Source organism: Podarcis liolepis, assembly GCF_965112155.1.
Source record: "Podarcis liolepis genome assembly, chromosome: 16".
NCBI classification, from domain to species: domain Eukaryota; kingdom Metazoa; phylum Chordata; class Lepidosauria; order Squamata; family Lacertidae; genus Podarcis; species Podarcis liolepis.
This window is the reverse complement of record NC_139567.1, coordinates 19,804,365-19,825,761: the sequence shown is the minus strand read 5'-3', so window position 1 is coordinate 19,825,761 and position 21,397 is coordinate 19,804,365. Positions and strand designations below refer to the sequence as shown.

The 21,397-nt window shown below is 41.2% G+C and overlaps 1 protein-coding gene across 3 annotated transcripts in view; it reads left to right on the top strand.

Annotated features, from left to right (window-relative positions):
- Positions 1–21,397, top strand: part of BCO2 (beta-carotene oxygenase 2) — a 71,680-nt gene that overhangs the window by 28,276 nt on the left and 22,007 nt on the right. The window contains exon 1 of one of the 3 annotated variants that reach the window (XM_083481051.1): positions 16,247–16,635. The exons of 1 other annotated variant lie outside the window; for it this stretch is intronic. In XM_083481051.1, the coding sequence (XP_083337177.1) occupies position 16,635 (1 nt within the window). In that variant the 5' untranslated portion in view covers positions 16,247–16,634. Of the gene's footprint in view, positions 1–16,246; positions 17,186–21,397 lie in introns of those variants that run through there. One more of the 3 variants, XM_083481050.1, reaches the window with a different exon arrangement.

Below are 21,397 nucleotides of genomic sequence, written 5' to 3'. Positions count from 1 at the left end.
ATTTACAGGTCTCTGCAAACTGTTTGCATCTGTTTAGCTCATTTTCCAGAAATGGAGCCACAATCACCTCAAGGATGTCCCGCAACAGCTGAGGTGTCAGTAAACTGCAGAATGATAGTCCTTTAGTTCCCATTTCAATTCTTCAAACATTAACAACATTCCCTTGCTTCCTACTTTACTACAGAAACAGTGTATGCCCTTAACTGTACATGAAGAGTTCCTAGTCACAATAAACTTTTCAGGATGATTAAAAACCTCCATAGTTCTTTAGCTTAACGACCTTGAGTATTAACAGGCAATCTAATTTAATTTTAATCAGTTTAAATAACTCACTTCACAAATGCTCAGCCGGAATAAGATGCCGAACTAGAAGGGCTGTTTTATTTAACAACAAAAATATTATCAAACTTATGCATAGATTATTATTATTTAAATGGAGACATTTACTGATAGTTGGTTCTCTGAGCATCAATAAGGAGTTTGATGTGAACAATTATACATTCCAATAATAATAATAATAATAATAATAATAATAATAATAATAATAATGATTAAAAAATCTTTATATCCCGTCCTCCCCAGCCGAAGCAGGGCTAACAACAATAAAAGTAACACAGCATTCTAAAATCAATTCAAAATTAAATTAAATTAAATTAATGGCAACCATTGGGCTAGAGTTCTGTGAGGATTACCAAAGGAGGGGGTCAGACTGTGCCTTGGCCAAAGGCCTGGTGGAACAGCTCTGTTTTGCAGACCCTGCGGAAAGATGTCAAGTCCCACAGCGCCCTAGTCTCTTGTGACAGAGCGTTCCATCTGATCGGGGCCACGGCCGAAAAAGCCCTGGCTCTGGTTGAGGCCAGCCTAACCTCCCTGTGGCCCGGGACCAAAAATATGTTTTTGTTTGACGACCGTAAGGTCCTCCGTGGGGCATACCAGGAGAGACAGTCCCATAGGTATGAGGGTCCTAGGCCGTATAGGGCTTTAAAGGTTAAAACCAGCACCTTAAACCTGATCCTGTACTCCACCGGGAGCCAGTGCAGCTGGTATAGCACTGGGTGAATGTGATCCCACGGCGAGGACCCCATAAGGAGTCTCGCCGCGCCATTCTGCACCCGCTGTAGTTTCTGGGACAGTCTCAAGGGCAGCCCCACGTAGAGTGAGTTACAATAATCAAGTCTAGAGGTGACCATTGCGTGGATCACAGTGGCTAGGTCAGGGCGAGAGAGGTAAGGAGCCAACTGCTTAGCTTGGCGGAGATGAAAAAATCCCGCCTTTGTTATAGCTGCAATCTGCGTCTCCATGGCAAACAAACTATGCAATTTCATGAGAAAAAATAAGTAAGACTGGGAATGTACTGCTCCCACAAGGCCACAGGTGGATAACATGCCCATTTGTTTGCCTTTGGGAAAAACTGGAGTTTGTATTTATGTCTCTTAACATAAATGCCCAGACTTTTCTACTTCTTTATCTGTCTTTGGAATTCAAACCATGCTTCTTAAAAGAACAAGGAACTGTAACTATTTCCCTTAAAAATATATATATTTAAATTTTTGAGTATTTTCTTGGAGTTCCATTGAGGCAGGCTATTCATGTAAATAAATGATTAAAGTAAGAGGTGTCAATTTGGTCAGCTGCTTGTTTTGATAGCCTAATCTATTTTAGCATACCCCATTCACTTTTCATAAGTGATGAAAATAATAGTTAATAGCACAGTCCTAACCATGTCGACTCAAAAGTAAGTCCCATTGAATGCACTGTGGTTTATTCCCAGGTAACATGGGTAGTATTGCAGCCTAGGTGCTAAGGAGTTAGGTATTTGCTCAAAGGATATGCTAAATTTGTGTTCATGATGGCAATTGGATATGCTAAATAGGTTAGGGTAGAATGTTAGTTGGGACGCAGGTGGCGCTGTGGGTTAAACCACAGAGCCTAGCACTTGCCGATCACAAGGTCGGCGGTTCGAATCCCCGCCACGGGGTGAGCTCCTGTTGCTCGGTCCCTGCTCCTGCCAACCTAGCAGTTCGAAAGCATGTCAAAGTGCAAGTAGATAAATAGGTACCACTTCAGCGGGAAGGTAAATGGCGTTTCCGTGCACTGCTCTGATTCGCCAGAAGTCGCTTAGTCCTGCTGGCCACATGACCCGGAAGCTGTACGCCGGCTCCCTTGGCCAATAAAGTGAGATGAGCACCGCAACTCCAGAGTCGGTCACGACTGGACCTAATGGTCAGGGGTCCCTTTACCCTTACCTTAGAATGTCAGTCTAAGTCATTTTGTACCACTGTTGTCAGTGTGATAATGTTTCAATACTACCCATTGTGTCGTGGAGGAAATATTACCAGAATAAAAGGTTCAGCGTCCTAACAAGGAACTGAAAGAAGGAGAGGAAGTAGCTGGGTTTTTTGGGTGTTTGCAGTGCCCACAGTTTGTCCAGGAAGTATCAGTATGTTGTGGGCAGCATGGTGTGGGAAAACTGCATTTGCAGAGTGGAAGGGTGATTCATAAGAATTGGGATGTGGGAACCCTGCACTCACTCCCTTGACTTACTGGTAGGTATATTTAAAACCTGTAATCAAATCACTCGTCTGTCTCTCAGCCAGTGAAAAAACTTGTCTCTAAGATTCCTGTGTTTCCAGGAGACTCCCTATTGAAATCAATTTAGTATTAGGAAACTTGGTGTCCTCATTCAGTTCAGTATAATAACAGTTGATGCCAGATATTCTGCTCATTTTCTGGAAACCTTAATTTTCCTTCAGTATTTGCATTTACTATTATAATTATATTGGCCCTGCCTCTTGGCTGGACATTTTTTCCACAGTTTTGTAAAATGGCAAATTATCTAGCTGAGAGGCTGTTTAAAATCCATTTGAAAGCATCTTTAATGGCAGGGAGGCTGTTTTACCACTGTATTAAGTTTTCAAATTAGTTTAAAATACTGCTTTCCTATTCAGGTCTTAATAAGCATCATTTACCATTGGTTGAAAGTGTCTGAATCATATGAAGTGTCTAATTTTTCTTCAGGGCCTTCTAGCAGAGAATTCTGCCACAGTGTGAGGTTGCAGGGTTTTATTATTATTTGTTAAATTTATATACAGTTTCTGGCATTCACTCTCTCGTTTTCTTTCTAGATGCAAATCTTTTTGCATAACTTTATTAACTACATTCTCATGTCCTTGGAAGCCCAATCTTAAATGCCACTTACACACCTGGTAGTAACTTGCTATGTTAGTACAGTTAACAAATAGCATGACGGTAATGATTTGTCACAGTTACGGTACAAAATATGCTATCCGTACATATGTTACCGCAAGGAATTCTTTGCAACATCGGTCTGTAAACATTCTGTTACTCAAGTTTGCATTAGAATACAACCAGAAATAATACCAGTAGAACCAACTTCAAAGAAATTAAATTAAAGCAATTTCAAATGAAATTATTACAAATTACACTTAGGCAGAAATTAATTCAAAGAAATATCAGATGTAATGAGATTCTAAGATAAAGTATAAATTTGCAAGTAGAAAGAGATTAATGGAGAATAGTGTTCCAGCTGGACTCTATCAGGCAATATATATTTGGAGAAAAATATAACTATGATGTTGGCTTAAGTGGAAAAACCATACAAACTCCAGATGACCCTTGCTGGAGCTATGAAGTTGGTCTGGGTTGGTCAGTACTTGAATGAGGAACCACCTGGAAGCTCCACGTACATTGTTTTAAAACAAATACAATGAATTGACAGCAACCCTGAAATGACACAGACTGTCCTCCTTATGACAATCAAAAGGCAGAAACAACCATTCTGGGCCCAAATACTTCCTTTTATCTTACTTTTCAGAACTACCACTCTACTCTCTCTGGAATGTATCTATGGAGATTTACCTCCCAAAGGTCACCCATTATCAAATCCATAACCACATATTTTGTTTTACATCTATCTAGCCTTACAGTGGTACCTTGGGTTAAGTACTTAATTCGTTCCGGAGGTCCGTACTTAACCTGAAACTGTTCTTAACCTGAAGCACCACTTTAGCTACTGGGGCCTCCTGCTGCCGCCGCGCCGCCAGAGCACGATTTCTGTTCTCATCCTGAAGCAAAGTTCTTAACCTGAAGCACTATTTCTAGGTTAGCAGAGTCTGTAACCTGAAGCGTATGTAACCTGAAGCGTATGTAACCCAAGGTACCACTGTATTTACTTATAACCTGTGAGATTACGCCTTTAACCACATGCTTTAACCATAGTTTGGGGAAATTGTTTGGCACATCTTTGAACACTTCTCTGCAGAATCTGATGTTTTTTTATCCCTCATATGCCTACCATTTTATATATCTTCTCCATTTTGAAAGCAAATCAAAGAAGCAGCCCCTAGAAAACTGAACTGGGTTTAGGATTGTTGCATTTATTTATTTATCTAGGATTTATTTTTCTCCTGCTCTTCAGGCAAGAAAGGCTTGCATATATCACTGATAAACTAGTCCCTGCTCGCAGGCTTACAATTTAAAAGACATGACACAAAAGGAAGGGTTATTGGGAGGGAGGAAGAAAAAAGCAAGTTCTTCATTAGCTATATTGCCCACCCAACCCTTTCTGGTACTTGGATGTGAAGGGACAGCAGCTGTGGGACGCTCTTTAGATTTATGAGATAGTGAAGGAGAACCCCATCCTTGTAACTGTCATTTTCTGCAAAGGGCCTGGGAGACAATATTAAGAGTGGGAGAGAAAAACAGATAAGAGGCCCTAACTGTGAGATAACCAGCCTCATATAACCAACATGCTTAAGTCTAATTAAGGCTTAGCTATGTCCACTTCCCTTACCTTGGGAAAAAATGAGTAATCAAGCCTACTGTTCAACCCCCAACCAACCTGAGCACAGCATGTAAAGAGGCTAAGTTGGTTGCTCCAGTTTAGCTGTATGGCTCTCAGAAGCCACTCTTGAGTTCATTTACCAGTAATTTTGGAACTCTCACCACTGTAACTAAGCCAAGTTTTACTGTCTGTGTAACTTCTTCTGAATGCTGTATGGAAAAGCACATGAATCTGACCAACAGAGTTTGTAAGTAAACAATTTTAACCAAATATTTGGTCTTTCTCCATGCTAGGGGAAGAGGGAAGTTTTGGAACTCATGAGGGCATATTTGAAAGATCTAATAGCCTATTAGACGTGGGATGCAGGTGGCGCTGTGGGTTAAACCGCAGAGCCTAGGACTTGCCGATCAGAAGGTTGGCGGTTTGAATCCCCGCGGCGGGGTGAGCTCCCATTGCTCAGTCCCAGCTCCTGTCAACCTAGCAGTTCGAAAGCACATCAAAGTGCAAGTAGATAAATAGGTACCGCTCCGGCGGGAAGGTAAATGCCGTTTCCGTGTGCTGCTCTGGTTCGCCAGAAGCGGCTTAGTCATGATGGCCACATGACCCGGAAGCTGTACGCCGGCTCCCTCAGCCAGTAAAGCGAGATGAGTGCCGCAACCCCAGAGTTGGTCACTACTGCACCTAATGGTCAGGGGTCCCTTTACCTTTTCATAGCCTATATTTCCACACTTTACTTTGCTGCATATTTTGTGATTTTAAATCTCTGCTGGGGTTCTCTCACCAAAGAGTCAGTCTGTGCTGCTTTCCATTCACATGAATCCCAAAGTGCCTTACAAACAATAAATAACAATAACAAAACAAAACACCACAAGTACAGCATAAATCATATAATTAACAAAACGCCAATAAAACAATTACAATCTATAAAGCAGTATTAGCAAAGCAGCAGCAGCTAAGAAATAGGCTAAACATCACAATTACAGCGTAAGGATACAAATGTTTAAAATGAATAATTAGTTTTCACTTGCAAAGACTGTATATTTGGGTTGCTAATGAGACAATGTTTTCAGCCATTAGAAGTCTAAGCTTTTGGAATAGTTTTCCTGGCATATTGATAGGAAGGAGAAAAACGAGAGCTGGATACAATTGGAAGAATATTTTTGGACCAGTGACTAGGGTTTCTTTCAAACTCTAAGAGCTGGTCAGCTATACGGTAATGGTTTTGTCAGCAACAATTCTGCTAAACTGTGTCTTGTGCACAACAATTCTCTGTTTAACAAATATATTTTAATTGTGTAACGATAGAATGATGTCATACATGCTGGCAGAAGAATTTCCTCTTCTGACTCATTTGTTTCTGGAATGATTTTTTTTATTTGTTTAATCAGCTGAATGTTTGGTAACATGCCACAAAAGCACACCCTCCGTCTCCATATGGGTTATTCTGCAATAATTGACAAATACAGTAAATCCCTTACTTGCAATAGTTAGCAACGCAGGTAAGGTTTCCCCACCCAATAAGCATATGGAAACATGCTGAATCGCCATTTTTTGTTACAGTGCTGATGACGATGCAGCCTGGAATTGCATTAGCTTTGTCCATGACTTTGTGTATGACTAAGATAGCAGACAAGACAACGCTTTGTGTGTACAAGGCAATTAAATGTGTAGGATAAAGGGAGAACTGGGCTGGCTCTCAATTTTTTCCATACTTCATAAACAGGTATATAATTCAAAAGGGACTTAAACCAGTTTAGTAGAATAGCAAGAGAGTGACTGTAAGAATGGGAAAAGAAGAAAAGAAGAAATATGAAGGTAATGTCTTTCTAGGAATTTTGTGTGTAGAATATTCAAATTATGGTTTGTACTCCTTAAATAATGTTGTGTATTTGATAAATTTCTTTTCTTTTCTTTTTGATTTCTTTTCTTTTTGTTCTTTAGATCTCTAAAATTTTCTTTTATGCATTTTTTTCTTTTTAGTATATGTGGTTTAGGATCAACTTATTCTTTTCTTCTGTCAATTTAAAAAATGCAACAAAGATGAATACAGTGGTACCTCAGGTTACATACGCTTCAGGTTACATACGCTTCAGGTTATAGACTCCACTAACCCAGAAATAGTACCTCAGGTTAAGAACTTTGCTTCAGGATGAGAACAGAAATTGTGTGGCGGCGGCGCAGTGGCAGCGGGAGGCCCCATTAGCTATAGTGGTGTTTCAGGTTAAGAACAGACCTCTAGAACGAATTAAGTTCTTAACCCGAGGTACCACTGTAATAATAATAATAATAATAATAATAATAATAATAATAATAATAATAATAATTTAAAAATATAATTCAAAAGCGGCACCCAAAAGCGGCACCCAAATAAGACCCCTTTAAAGGCAGTTCGCCCCGTTATTCTGCTCTGACTTTGCCTTCCACCAGACTGAGGGGGAAAGACGTCGTCTTCCCGCCAAAACGGCCAAAGCAGGACCCCCACCTCGCCCAGCCCATTCCCCGTGTCTTAGGGCGGGAAGCAAGGGAGCAGCAATGGCTCCTTCCATTTCTTCCATCATCACCAGCACCCTGAGGGAGGTGCTGGGTGCTGTGAGGGGGGAAAGGCGGCGCATTCATATATGGGGGTGGGAACTGTGGAACCAAAACACACACACATACATACATATGGAGATGCTGAAAGTTAAAGGGGATGTTTAGATTTACTTTTTTAAAGTAATTTCCACATAACAAATTATCAAGCCATATCATCACCTACATAATTCCCCCCCCCCCCGGACTTCCCTCAGCTTCTCTCCCTGATTTCGCTGCACATATTTTCTCTGCATATTATAAAATTGTATATATCCTTGCATATCTGTCTATCATGTTATCAACAATAAATTTGTGTGTGTTTATTCTGTAGCAGGAACCCCCCCACCCCAATCATTCTGTTTGTACAAACTTCACACACACTCACACTCACACACTACATACGCCACATTTCTGTTATAAATTCATAGAAGAATCAACCATACATCAGATTTGCACTGTTCCATTTTTATTTTACTCCATATGACAAGGACTAGCAGAGGGGGGTGGCTTGGTTCTGGTCAGCCATAATCCCTTCACCATCCCAGCACATCCACAGGAGCCCTGCCCAGTTGCTATGTCAACCCTGATGATCCCAGACAGAAGACCATCAGGATCACAAAGAACTTGCATATGGGAGTGGATTCAGCATGGACTGAAACAAAGGACAATGATCAGATCTTCCCTCTGGGGGCAGGAAACTGCAAACTCCCCTTTGTCTCCTGGAAGTGATTCATGGGCAGGGGGAAAGCCAGGTGACAGGACACTCAGGTTACCACCACAACTCTTTCCTCAACCCCTCCTTTCTGTAATGTATGCATGATGTCAACCCCTTCTGTAATGTATGCATGATGTCAACCCCTTCTGTAATGTATGCATGATGTCAACCCCTCCTTTCTGTAATGTATGCATGATGTTTCTGGGGGTGGGCTTGACCTAGAGGATGGGAATTTCAAAAGTTTTTATAAGGTCTTGCACACCATCTTTCTGGGTCTTTCCTCTCTCTTGCAAGTGAGGGGAACACCCTGTTGCAACAGTTCAATAAAGGCCAAGCCTACAGGCTGCTGTTTTGCTCCAAGTTATCCTGGTTGGTGTCTTTGTTTTTGTCCAAGGGAGCCCTCGGATTTTTCCGGTAACAATTCAAAACCTGCCAAGGAGTCCAGTTCATTTGTTGTGTTTTTAAATAATTTGTGTAAAGTTCCCATTCCTCCTTGAAGTCACAGTTGTCCTTGTCTCGCAATTTGTATGTCGATTTGGCCAGTTCTGCATAGTTCATCAATTTCTCTTGCCACTGTTCTTTTGTCGGGGTTTCCTCATTCTTCCATCCTTGTGCTATCAAGACTCATGCTGGATGTTTAGATTTACTAATCCCTCACACCCACACCTCTTTCCATGTGGGTGAGGGATTAATTTGTCCCTGGTGTTTGGAGCTCTAAGCAACATTTGGTGGTGGTGCTTTAAAACAGGGTCCTTTATTGTGTGGGGAGTTGGAGCTCAATTTCTGTTGCTGCTGCTGCTCTGTTCTAAATCTGTTAAGCGCTGAGGAACGAGGAACAGCTTATTGAAAAGAAATGGTTTCCTTTAAAATAAAAGGCATCTAGTCCTTGTATTCCTTCCTCACCCCTTTGTCGGGGTTCACTGTGTGTGGTAATGGTGCTGGTAAAGCTGGCAAACAACAATCCCTCAGTGTCCTGCTCTAAATGTGATACTCATTTACCTGGGAGTAAGTCCCATTGCACTTAGTGTGGCATAGTACTGAAGTGATTCTGTATGCCTGCAATGCTAAGCACATTTAATAGGGAGAGAGCCTTACTGAGCTTAATAAGATGTATAGCTTATCTTATTATTTCTTTCGCAATATTCCTATACTGTTTTATGGTCGTAAACCTTTCCAGCAGTTTGTGATGAGATCAACATAATGTACCGTATTTTTCGCTCTATAACACGCACCAGACCATAACACGCATGTAGTTTTTAGAGGAGGAAAACAAGAAAAAAAAATTCTAAACGAAATAGTGGATATATGATTTTTGTGGTTCATGCTGTGGCCACAGACATGTAATCTGATGGTGAGTTTGGAGTAGCCCAATGCAAAAATCCTGAGGATCCATGTGGATCCATGCTTTGTAACCACGGAGGAGGAAAGGAAGGGGAACCATGGATCCTCTGCTCACGACTGCAGCAGATCCCCCCCGCCACCCGCAGGCATTCGCTCCATAACACGCACAGACATTTCCCCTTACTTTCTAGGAGGAAAAAAGTGAGTATTATGGTGCAAAAAATACGGTAATTGATGCATTTGCTTACGATTGGCTGGGGTGTGTGAGAAACAAAACTTGCGTGGCGATTTCCCGCCTCCCCCCTCAGAAATAAAGACACGAGACACAAGAATTCGAGTTAATGGGTCAAATTAGGCCGCAACTTTATTGATTACAGGAATTGAGCGGTATCGGCATACTAACCAGCTTCAGCCTGCGTGCTTGAAGGCCGGTGAGGGTTAACCACCAGTAGAGGGAGTCCTGCTGAGACACGTCAACTAGGACCTCCCCCCGGGGTCACGCCGTGGGCCCACACCTCCATAGACTTAGGACAAGGCCACGCCCCCCGGAATCCTTTACCGGACCACCCTTTGATTTGGGGGAAGGTGATGGCGCTACCTTCCCCCCTCTTCATTTGCATAACAATAAAACAGTACCCCCCACCAATGCCTAACCGCCACTCGAGCCCAAGCTCGCCGCCAACACACTCAAACCTGTAACCAATCCCCAATCCCTAGGATAATATCGTTCACTGCGACAGGGGAGCAACAATCTCTCCAAGTGCGCCTTTCCAGCAATGATGACCACAGAATGTTAATACTGGGATAAGAGGTAAGTAGTTCGTCAAAGTCTCTGAAGATATTCCATTGTAAATCTATGGCTTTACGGTAGGCTAAGTCGTTTCCCCCCAGCTGTATAATTAAGGCGTCTGGTGGGCCTTCGATCGCAGCTCTGTTCCTCATACTCATTTACCTGGGAGTAAGTCCCATTGCACTTAGTGTGGCATAGTATTGAAGTGATACGTAGACAATTGTTCTTTATGCCTGCAATGCTAAGTGCATTTAATAGGGAGAGAGCCTTACTGAGCTTAATAAGATTTATAGCTTATCTTATTATTTCTTTCGCAATATTCCTATACTGTTTTATGGTCGTAAACTCTTCCAGCAGTTTGTGATGAGATCAACATAATGTAAATGATGTGTTTGCTTATGATTGGCTGGGGTGTGTGAGAAACAATTTTTTAAAAAACAAACTTGCCAATGCTAGAGTACAGCCAGCATTTTGCAAATTTGCCGCAACAATTACTGTTGTTGGTTACACATGAAAATATGGACAATACTTGGCTTCTGGTTCCACTCTGCCTTAATGGAGGCATCCCCTGGGGGATGTCGTTGGTGGAGGAAAAACAAGGATGATTGAGGGTAATTATCCTGGCTCTCGCTCTGGCATGGAAGGCGGGAGGCAGGGAGACTCTGAGTGCAAAAGCACTTCTCCTGCCAAAAACCCTCCAATGTTGCCATTAAAAAGCAGAGGTTCTCCTGCTAATTAGAGTTTAATTTTAACTAAAGTACAGGTGTGTGCTAGAAGAGATGAGATCACCAACTGCGGAACAAACCAACTGCAAGGAGTTTAAGGTTTGAACTTGAAAGACGGACTTCATTCACTGCAAAAGACGGGGTGGGGGGAGCCTACCGTTTCCTTATTTACTGTAAAGTTTTCTTCTTTACATTTATGATTTGGCAACCCTCCTCTGAACGTTAGTTCAAATTATATTTGTACAGGTGAGGATGGAAGAAATTGGATTATAAATATGGAATATAACATCAAATGGAACTGTGTGTGTAAAAACATGAAAAAGGGGGGGAAGCTTTATTTTGCAAAAGGTTTATGATGGAAACTTAAAGCTGACTCTTCCCTATCTTTTCTTATTTACAAAGTGAACTGAATAACACTAAGAGGACTTGGAATTTAATTTAATTGGAAGTATAATTGCTCATATATCTTCAGTTGGAAGGAAGGATGAAAGGAGTCTGTGAACTGCCAAGGAATTGACTGCTCTTCTTCCCAAGCTGAGAGGAAAAATTATAACAACAGTTTATTTATTGGGACAGAGTGAGTTTTGCAGCTGTTGTTAAAGTTGCAAAACAATGAAGCACGGGACAGAGTGAGGTAGAAATTTCTGGAAAAACAATGGGATATCAGCTCCGTCCAAGGCATGATGGATAACAGCAACAACCGGGAAAAGATAGGCATAACATTTTACAAGGAGAGGAAGAAACACTACGGACAGAATAATTCCCACATACAGGAAGAACAAGGATATAGTTTGAGTTCCTCACTTGTAGTTTTATAAATCATTTAATGTGTCAACATGAATAGAACTTTATTTTAGGTACAGTGGTACCTCAGGTTAAGTACTTAATCTGTTCTGGAGGTCCGTTCTTAACCTGAAACCATTCTTAACCACTTTAGCTAATGGGGCCTCCCGCTGCCGCCGCGCCCCGCCATGCAATTTCTATTCTCATCCTGAAGCAAAATTCTTCACCTGAGGTACTATTTCTGGGTTAGTGGAGTCTGTAACCTGAAGTGTATGTAACCTGAAGCGTATGTAACCCGAGGTACCACTGTATAGGGTTTTTTGTGTTTATATGTAAACTGAGAGATCAGCGATGGATGCCTCCTATGTTGAGGAGCTCGAAGGAATCCTGAAAGAAGCTAGTTCTATAGAATATAACATAAAGGTGAAAAGGGAGAATCTAACACAGATTTACTGCAATTGCAGACACTCTATGAGGTGAACATGGATTATCTCGCAAATGACCTGAATTTTAACACACAGGCTGCATATTTAGGGTTCTATCTCTGCTGTACGCTATTGTAGAACAAAACACCCTCTTATCTGTTGTAATACTTGCATATACTTGTATTTATCATTCAAGAAATATCCCAACACTTTTCAAAGCAATGTAACTTTAGCAGTATTAATGAAATAGAATATAGGATTTTGTTTTTAATATGATTCTGTGGGATTAGAGTCTACTACAAAGCCCATGCCCATAACATTTTCTTTCTAAAACAAGTTTGGGTGTGGATTGGGCTCCCTTTCTAATAGTAATAACTTGATGTATCAGAAAGACGGAATGCAGAGAATTCGGAATGCTTGAACTAAAACAGACTTTGCAATGAAGAACAGGGATAAACAAGTTAGGAACATTTTATGGTTTGGCAGAAAGTGGCTAACTCTGACTGATACTTTATTTTTGTGGGCATACTGTAATCTGTTGAAAGCGAGTGCAGTGTGCCTATTCGACATGCCAGCGGATTGTGGCCCCAGAACACTCTTCTTGCAGAGAGCCAGCACAGATAAGGTTTCAATCAAAGGCTAGCTTGCTACAAACACAAGGGCATTTATCTGTTAAGTCATCTGCCTCTGATTCACTCTCATGAGTTTGCTGATCACACTTGACCAGCTGCAGGTGAAGGACAAGCCCACCTACCCACCCACCGAAATTAACCCTGTCTTGTCCCTTTCCTCTTCATGCATAAACTGCATGCATAATGCTTACACTAACAAAATCTAGACCATGCTAAGTCTTCTTAAATCTCATTATTGTGTTAAACAGAAGAGAGTCAAACACATGTTTAATTGTCACATAAAAACTTTAGTATTTAACAGTGCTTAACTTTGGTTGGATTGTGCACTCAGTGTATTTTGGTAAAACCATATTTCAGACTAAACACCTGTTTTAACTACGGTAAATAGATTTTACAGATTCATCTTTCTTGCTGCATATTTTATTATTTTGGAATGTTGGGGGACTCAGTCAATTAAAATAAAAGAGAAAGGAAGATAGGACATTCCAAAAATTATTTTATTTTGCTTGTGCAAATTTGCCACACCTATCTGTCCCTAAATAAAATCATGCTTTTGTTACTAACCTTCAGAAATCAAGGACATTATTTTACAGATTGTGTAATGATAAGTTATTAAGCAACTGATACAAGATTCTATCTGTCAACAATTGTTGGTATATCCTAGACCTAGACTAAATGTAATACTTGTTTTTCATTGTACTGAGAATTATACTTCCACTTTTCTTTCCATAATCTGCTTTCATTTTGGATTAGAGACTCAGGGTGAGGTTTAAACTAAAAATTAATTGGGTTTAAAGCTGCCATGTCTGATCAACAGAGCTTAGCTGGGAATTACTTCTCCCTCTAATCTTTTCCAATCTTAAAAAGTAGAGACATCACCTTGCCAACAAAGGTTTGTATAGTTAAAGCTATGGTTTTCCCAGTAGTGATGTATGGAAGTGAAAGCTGGACCATAAAGAAGGCTGATCGCCGAAGAATTGATGCTTTTGAATTATGGTGCTGGAGGAGACTCTTGAGAGTCCCATGGACTGCAAGAAGATCAAACCTCTCCATTCTGAAGGAAATCAGCCCTGAGTGCTCACTGGAAGGACAGATCGTGAAGCTGAGACTCCAATACTTTGGCCACCTCATGAGAAGAGAAGACTCCCTGGAAAAGACCCTGATGTTGGGAAAGATGGAGGGCACAAGGAGAAGGGGACGACAGAGGATGAGATGGTTGAATAGTGTTCTCGAAGCTACCAGCATGAGTTTGACCAAACTGCAGGAGGCAGTGGAAGACAGGAGTGCCTGGCGTGCTCTGGTCCATGGGGTCACGAAGAGTGGGACACGACTAAACAACAACTAATCTTTTCCATCCTTTTGTTCAACATGCAACATTCCTAATATTTTAGACTATTAACAGGGTCAACTGACTCAAAGACCTCAGAACCCAGTGTCTTGAAAAGACCTCTGATGAGGTCTATAGATTCTACCGGTTAGGAGTAGCTATGACTACTCTGACCATTACTAAAAATTATATGGATCATATCCATAATTGATAAAATACAGAATACTAGAGAACAAAAGGCTCTTTTGTCAGTTATTTAATGTTTTGTTCTGACACATGTGACCTATAAAATTGTAAATGTGCTTATTAAGATAGACTGTTTACCAATATTCCTTCATGTTGGCTTATGACAAAACTAGGGAATCTTTCACCCCTAAGCTGGATGTGGCTGTGGTAGGTTTCCAAATGGCTCTCAGCCTCCCCTCACCAACTGTATTCCTCTTCAGACCTGCCCTTCACAATGAGCTGTTGATGGAGGAAGAAATTGCTCTGTTCTAATCAGATTTTCCTGCTGGATGTACTCTGATGTGAGTACTATTCATCTCTTTACACATAAATGCAGAGGTGTGTGGCACTGGAAATTTTAGCACATGCAGCAGGATCACAGAGGGAGGCATGCAGGTATAGGTGATAATAATATTCTTTGCAATCTAGACCGGCTCCAGTTTTCTTTGAGTCTGCTTTCTGTTGGTTGGAAAGGGACAGCAACCAAGTGTTATGATTATTTTAAAAATAGGAGGCAGATGCATTAGAAAGAAAAATCCCCCAAGAGGCTCCTGAAGGACAGCCCTGAAATCTGGGATGACTCTCCTCTCTCACAGGGTCATGTGACAAAAGAGGTCCTTGCTGGGGGAGGAGCCAGTTTGGCCCTGAAGCTCTCAGCGTGCCAGCATGTGTTTTCTTATTTTTTTCCTTTCTGGATTCTCTCTCTCTCCCTCTCCCTCTCCCCAATTCAGCCTTCTGGCAAGAACAATACAAAATTAATTAATCAATTAAAAAACAAAATAAACAAGCCAAAGTGATTCTAATCATTCCACACTGGGCAAGAAGACCATGGTTCCTAGAGCGCCTACTCATCATTGAACTTTCCATCATAGCGACTCCCAGCTAGGAGGGATCTGCTCAAACAGGGACCAATCCTTCACCCAGACCTAGGAATGTTCTGACTAACTGGCTAGAGACTGAGTGCATCTGGCTCTCGGACCTGGCAGCATCCGGGAAGGTTCTAGAGTATTAGAGAATATTATTGGGCTGGTTCAGTCAGAAAGGGAGGCATCCTATGGCCAAAGACATATTCAGCATATCTGAGTTCCTGCAAGAGGGTTTAGATAAAGGTCTAAGCACTAGCACATTCAAGAGACAGGCAGCTGCCCTAGGCAGCATCTTGGGTTGCAAAAGGGGATTTTCCTTTGTCTTCACACCCCTCGCTGAAGGGCATAAATCAGAAGAATTCCCCCAGTGGTGTGTTGATTCCCCAGCTGGAACCCAGGTTTTGGACAGCCCTAATGAGTGCTCCCCTCGAACCTATGGCAACAAAAGACTTCCATCTGAATGCAGTTTTTTTTTCTGGTGGCTGTCACATCAGCTCAATGGGTGCCAGAGATAGGAACACTTCTGACCCATATCTTTGTACCTTTCATCAAGACAAGGTGGATCTTTCATTCATCCCCAAGGTGAATTCCCTTTTCTATTTCAGGTCTCAGGAAATAGCATTACCCTACTTCTGCCATAAACCCAAGCCAGATAAGGAGAAGGCTTGGCACTCTTTAGGCATGCATAGAGCACTGAGGTTCTACTTAGACAGAACAAAGGCCTTCACAAAGTCTGTAGCAGTTCTTCCAAAGCAGGTTCTCCAGCAGGTTTAACAGCACACCTTTAAAGGGGACTTTCCCCTGGCAGATGCTTGTTGGGCAACCATCTGGGCCTCCTTGCACACGTTCGCCATACACTACAAGCTAGACAAATGGGCTTCAGCCAACACAGCCTTTGGCAGGAAGGTACTACAAAAGGTGGTACAGCCATGATGCCTCTTTAAACCCACTCAATAGGAATAGCTCTGGTATATCCCAGATATAAGAAGGGCTGTCCTTCAGGAGCTTCTGGGAAACAAAAAAATTATTACAGTGAATTTCTATTCCCTGAGACTCCAGGGACAGCAGCTACCACAATAAGAGAGTCATGCAGGGCTGTATGGGGATGGGACTTCACTGGATGAAGTAAAGTCACAAGATAGTACCTAATAAGTTTTGTTCCTGAGGTGTGTTTTTTTTTTTGCCTAGCAGTACACCTGGAAGATAAACTGATACGACACACCAATTGGAGCAGGAAATGAACTTCACCACCTGCAACGTGCTGCCTAAAGGGGAGCGGTTATTTCCTGCTCAACCACCCAAAATTATTTATAAACCATCCTAGGATTATTTCTTCCCAGCAAGGACCTGTTTTGTTATGTGACCCTAGCTACTAGTGAAAGGGAAGAGTCATCCCAGATGTAAGGGAGTCTCTGGGAACAGAAATTCACAGTAAGAATTTCCTTTCATTCACTTCCTTACTATGCTGGGTCAAATCACTTTGCCCTCTTGTCTATTTGAAACAATTAATTGGTAGCACATTTCATTAGATTCTCTGAGCATATTTGTAAACGGTCCTAAACGTGTTAGACAGCAAAGCTCGTGTATGTGAAAAGCCAGTCTTAACTGGGAAAGTGCATACTATTCCCCCAATTTCTTTTCAAAGCTGCAGAGATGGAACGCTGCAGAATGACGGTGCAAAAAGCTGGTATCGCTGTTTCTGTCTGTTCTGCTCAGCTTCATCCCTAAATGCCCTTGTTCAGTCAGAAAAGGCTGAGACAGAGCCAGGCTTTTATTCTGAAATGATGTGTTCAGCCAGCCTAGTTGTACACTCCCATCATTAACAGATGCACTGTACCATCTTTTGCATAGACGGTTTATGCAGGTTCCTCAGTATATGCTTCAGAATCACGAAAGATGCTTTCCCACATGTTCTCTTTCATCAGCCTCCTGTCTAGGAATGTGGCTGATTTTCTTTGGTCTTTGCTCCAGTACATCCCAGGTAAGATTTCCATTTCCTCCCAGTTTTCTGCTAGGGGCTGTTTTTCAGCATCTGAGATTGGACGGACTGTATTCAGAGGCCTGTTTCGGATTGTGCCTGTAACCCACAAGATTAGAGTCTAGTTATTATTCAGAAGCGCATGTACTGATTATTTCAGATTGTGCAGTTTGGGGGCTGGGAGGTTATCGGCGGCCAACAACAATCTCTGCAATTAGGTTGCAGTCTGAAATTTGAATGGCTTTTTATTTTATTTTTAAGAAGGAAGTCGCTTGTTTAAAACATGTAACACCAAAGCTTTCACCTAGTCTCCACAATACAGAACTCAGAGAATATCAAAACAGTCAGCTAGGGAGTGATGAACTAAAATAATGTGTAATGTGTTTCTCATTGGAATCGGGATTGGAACTCTCAAAGCCTAGTTAAGTTGCATTGCTATCCTTAAGCCATGGTTTTGCCTGCTGTCAAATTTTCATAAGGATGGAGCAGGAAAGCAATAATGGACTTATCCTTGTATAGCAAATTCACATTTGCTGTGCAAGCTTTGGTATTGCTAGGTAGAACCTGCTAGTTTCATTGTTGCAAGCTTTGTAAGGATAAATGCCTTGAGCGATAGTGTAATATGTTTTTTAGTTTTCTTCTGTATTGTATTGCTTCACAGCACGTATGCTATTTTGACAGCAATGTAATATGTTTTACGAGCAAGAGTTGTGCAATATTACATAGATGGGCGACATTTAATCACAGCAGTAATCTAAAAAGCAGTTCTAATCAAAGTTATTATTCTTTATTTTTTACCCTTTTGCTGGAAATGCAAACCCATTTGCTTCAACTTTTTGGATCACCAAAGCAAAATAGAAACAAATTGTGGGAAAGCAGTAACTTTCATAGCTGACAAATCTCAGATACATTAGAGAATAGAGTTTAACCAGTAAAACCACAGGCTCAAGATTGTAACTGAAACAAATCACTGAGTGGTGTTATTAAACGATATGAAATATTGCAAAAGTTATAGTAAATAAAACAAGATAAAGCAAGTAACAAAAGATAACATATTTGAAACAAAAGTAACTTACAGCTTTATACAATTTGCACGTACTCATTAATGGTATGAAGTCATAAATAACATAATCTTCTTCAGTGGCGTAGCGTGGGTTGTCAGCACCGGGGCAAGGCAAGTAATTTGCGCCCCCTAACCCGTGGATTTGCGCCCCCTAACCCTAACCCCCAGATGTTGCGCCCGGTGCGGCCGGCCCCCACTGCACCCCCACGCTACGCCACTGATCTTCTTCCCCTTCCCTCCAGCCAGTCTAGTTCTGAAACAGTTCTAAGTTCCCTAGCTTACTAAAATAAATGAATAAAAGTCAATGTTTTCAACCCAAGGCAGTAGGCTAGGCCTGTAGTCTTCAGCGGGGCCAAATACACAAAACAAGTTGAGTAGCAGGCAGTAAGCAAGAAGAATAAATAAATCTTATACAACTCTTCGCATCTTCACCCCCCAAAATAAAGAACTAACAAAACGCGCGTACACAATACTACCTTTTATATCAGTCAGCAATGGAACCAGGAGACTGGACTTCTTTTTGCCAATTTTACATTAATTTCATTACTCTTATTGGTGGACCCACATAAGATGTAGCTATGAATTAACATTATTTGTCAGGAAGAGAGGAAGAAAGTAACTAACTAACTGGAACTCTTGGGTTATCACACTCCAGCAGTGGCCTGCCAAAATGTATAATGCTTTCATTTATGTTGTGGCTTCATCGCTGTTTTGCTGCTACATTTATCATTATGCCAGAGTCTTAAACGGCAGCACGTACAGCATCAAAACTTGCACAAAGGACTTTGCAACCTGGGGAAAAAGACAAGACACGTACTTTTGTAAACCAAGAAAATATTTTATAAAATCTATTTTTTTAAAAAATACAAACTGCCTATGCAAAAATGACACAGACATGAAACAGCATCTTTCATCTTGATCCATCATGGCTGTTTTCCTGTGTGAATTGAACGTGTCATAATTGCTGGGTATTTTCAGACATTGCCTGAACTTTTCTCCTCTGAAATGCCTTTCGCACGAACAGTAGTCATAAAAACATTCTCAATTTTTATATCATTCTCACCTAGTGAATAATCTAAAATTAATATCTAGTTTTCTTAATATGAGGACTACCACATCTATTTTGCTACTGCTTTCCCTTATAAAGGTGTGTTCCAGAATTCTGATGAATTCCAAAGACAAAACTAAATAATTTTTGGCTTTTACATTTTCAAAGACGGTTGTTTGTTTCTTTGCCATACCATTTGGTGCAGCCTGAGATCGTTTGCATTGGACACAAAGCCAATGGGTTTGCAAAGTGCTTCCTTAATCTCAAAGTTGCAGGCAATTGCCTGTCTAAGGAGAACCAGAAAATGGAGCCAACTCCGTGCACTGGCATGAGGGTGAGAGAGAATTTTTTAGTTGCCAGATTCATGTACTTTGTTTTTAGTGGCACTGAACTGTAATTTACCTTAGAAATACTTGGCATTTCTAGCGTTATCATCTTCTGATTTGCCTCTTAACACACAAACACACAGTTCTCAAGGAATGGAGCAGGTAAAGTATGAAAGGTTTGGGTTTTTTTTTTTTTTGTTATTTGAGAATACACAACTGGAGACCCAAGGTTGGGAAATCCTGATTTAGAGAATTGCAGGCTTACAGTGAGAGCTTGTACATGTCTATTCAGAAGCAAATCCCATTGGCGCCATTAAGGCTTACTCCCAGGCAAATGAGTAGAGGACTGCTGCCTTCCTTTCTTCCTTAGCCAATGGATAGGAACAGAATGTTCCTTGCAGTTGGCTTTTGCTGGCAGAGAAGGTGCAGGTGAAGCCAAGCCGTGTCAGCAATTGATGGTGATAGAGTAGATGATCAGAAGCAATGTTTCAAAAGGGAGAAAAGTCAACAGCTTGACTTAAGCAGGGAGGATTTTGTCGGTCACTGACCTGGCAACCTGCCAAGTACATCACTGTGACCTGGCAACCGGTCAAGGGTGTGGTCATTCTTGGGTGAGGGAGGAGCCAGGGCGATAGTTGTGGTGTGGCTCTTTTCATTGTGGCTCAACACAGCACCTCAGGAGACACTGTACTGCCTGCCTGGCTCCAGATGCCAACCATAAAAAGCACCCCCATTTAAAACAGAAGCAAATAACTCAATTTGTCTCAGCCGTGGTGAGACAGTCAGTTCCTGAAACCAGAGTTGCTGGCTGAGTCTGGCTGTTGGACTCTGCCTGTACTGAACATGTGGTGAACCCCAGGGAATTATATGTTTCTTGAAGCGCTGTGAGTAAGGACCATGTCACCCTTGCTGATGGTTCATGTGTTTCAATCCAAGGGCGAGGGTCGGCGTATGTGCCTTATCTGGGGGCACATTTGGAAAATGTTTTGCTAGTGGAAAATCTTCAGTATTGTTTGCTGAGTGTAGCATGCTTGGCAAAATATAATTACAATGTAATCTTTACTGGCAGAACTTGCCGGAGAATGGGGCTTGCACACTTTAGAAGTTTAGCAAAAATGCCACAGCTGTGCACTGATTTAAAGTTAAAAGCCTCCCAAGTAAATACTTGGGAGTGTGAAACCTGCAAACTTTCTAAGTGAGCAAAAAGAGTAACAGAGTGTCATAAAGACCATTTGCTCAAGTGCAAACTGACCTAACTTATTAGTTTTCAATGACAATCCAATAATAGCCTCAATATAACAATACCAATTTGTAATACAATCACTAATACCAATTGTTCAAATACCGAATTATATAATTCAGATAAGGTGCCTCCCCTCATGTGCTAGAACTGAAGGTTTGATTATTTTCTTTATTTCTGCGCTCCAAAACTTTACTGATTTCCATTACATTCCGGACATCATAATAATCCCTTATACAACAACTGCAATATTAATAACTTCTATTCATGTTGACACATTAAATGATTTATAAAACTACAAGTGAGGCACTCAAACTATAAAAATAAATTAAAAACAAACAAAAAACCTATATCCTTGTTCTTCCTATGTGTGGAATTATTCTGTCCGTGGTGTTTCTTCTTGTCCTTGTAAAATGTTATGCCTACCTATCTTTTTCTGGGTGTTGCTATTATCCATCATGCCTTGGACGGAGCTGATATTCCATTGTTGTTCCAGAAATTTCTACCTCACTCTGTCCCATGCTTCATTGTTTTGCAA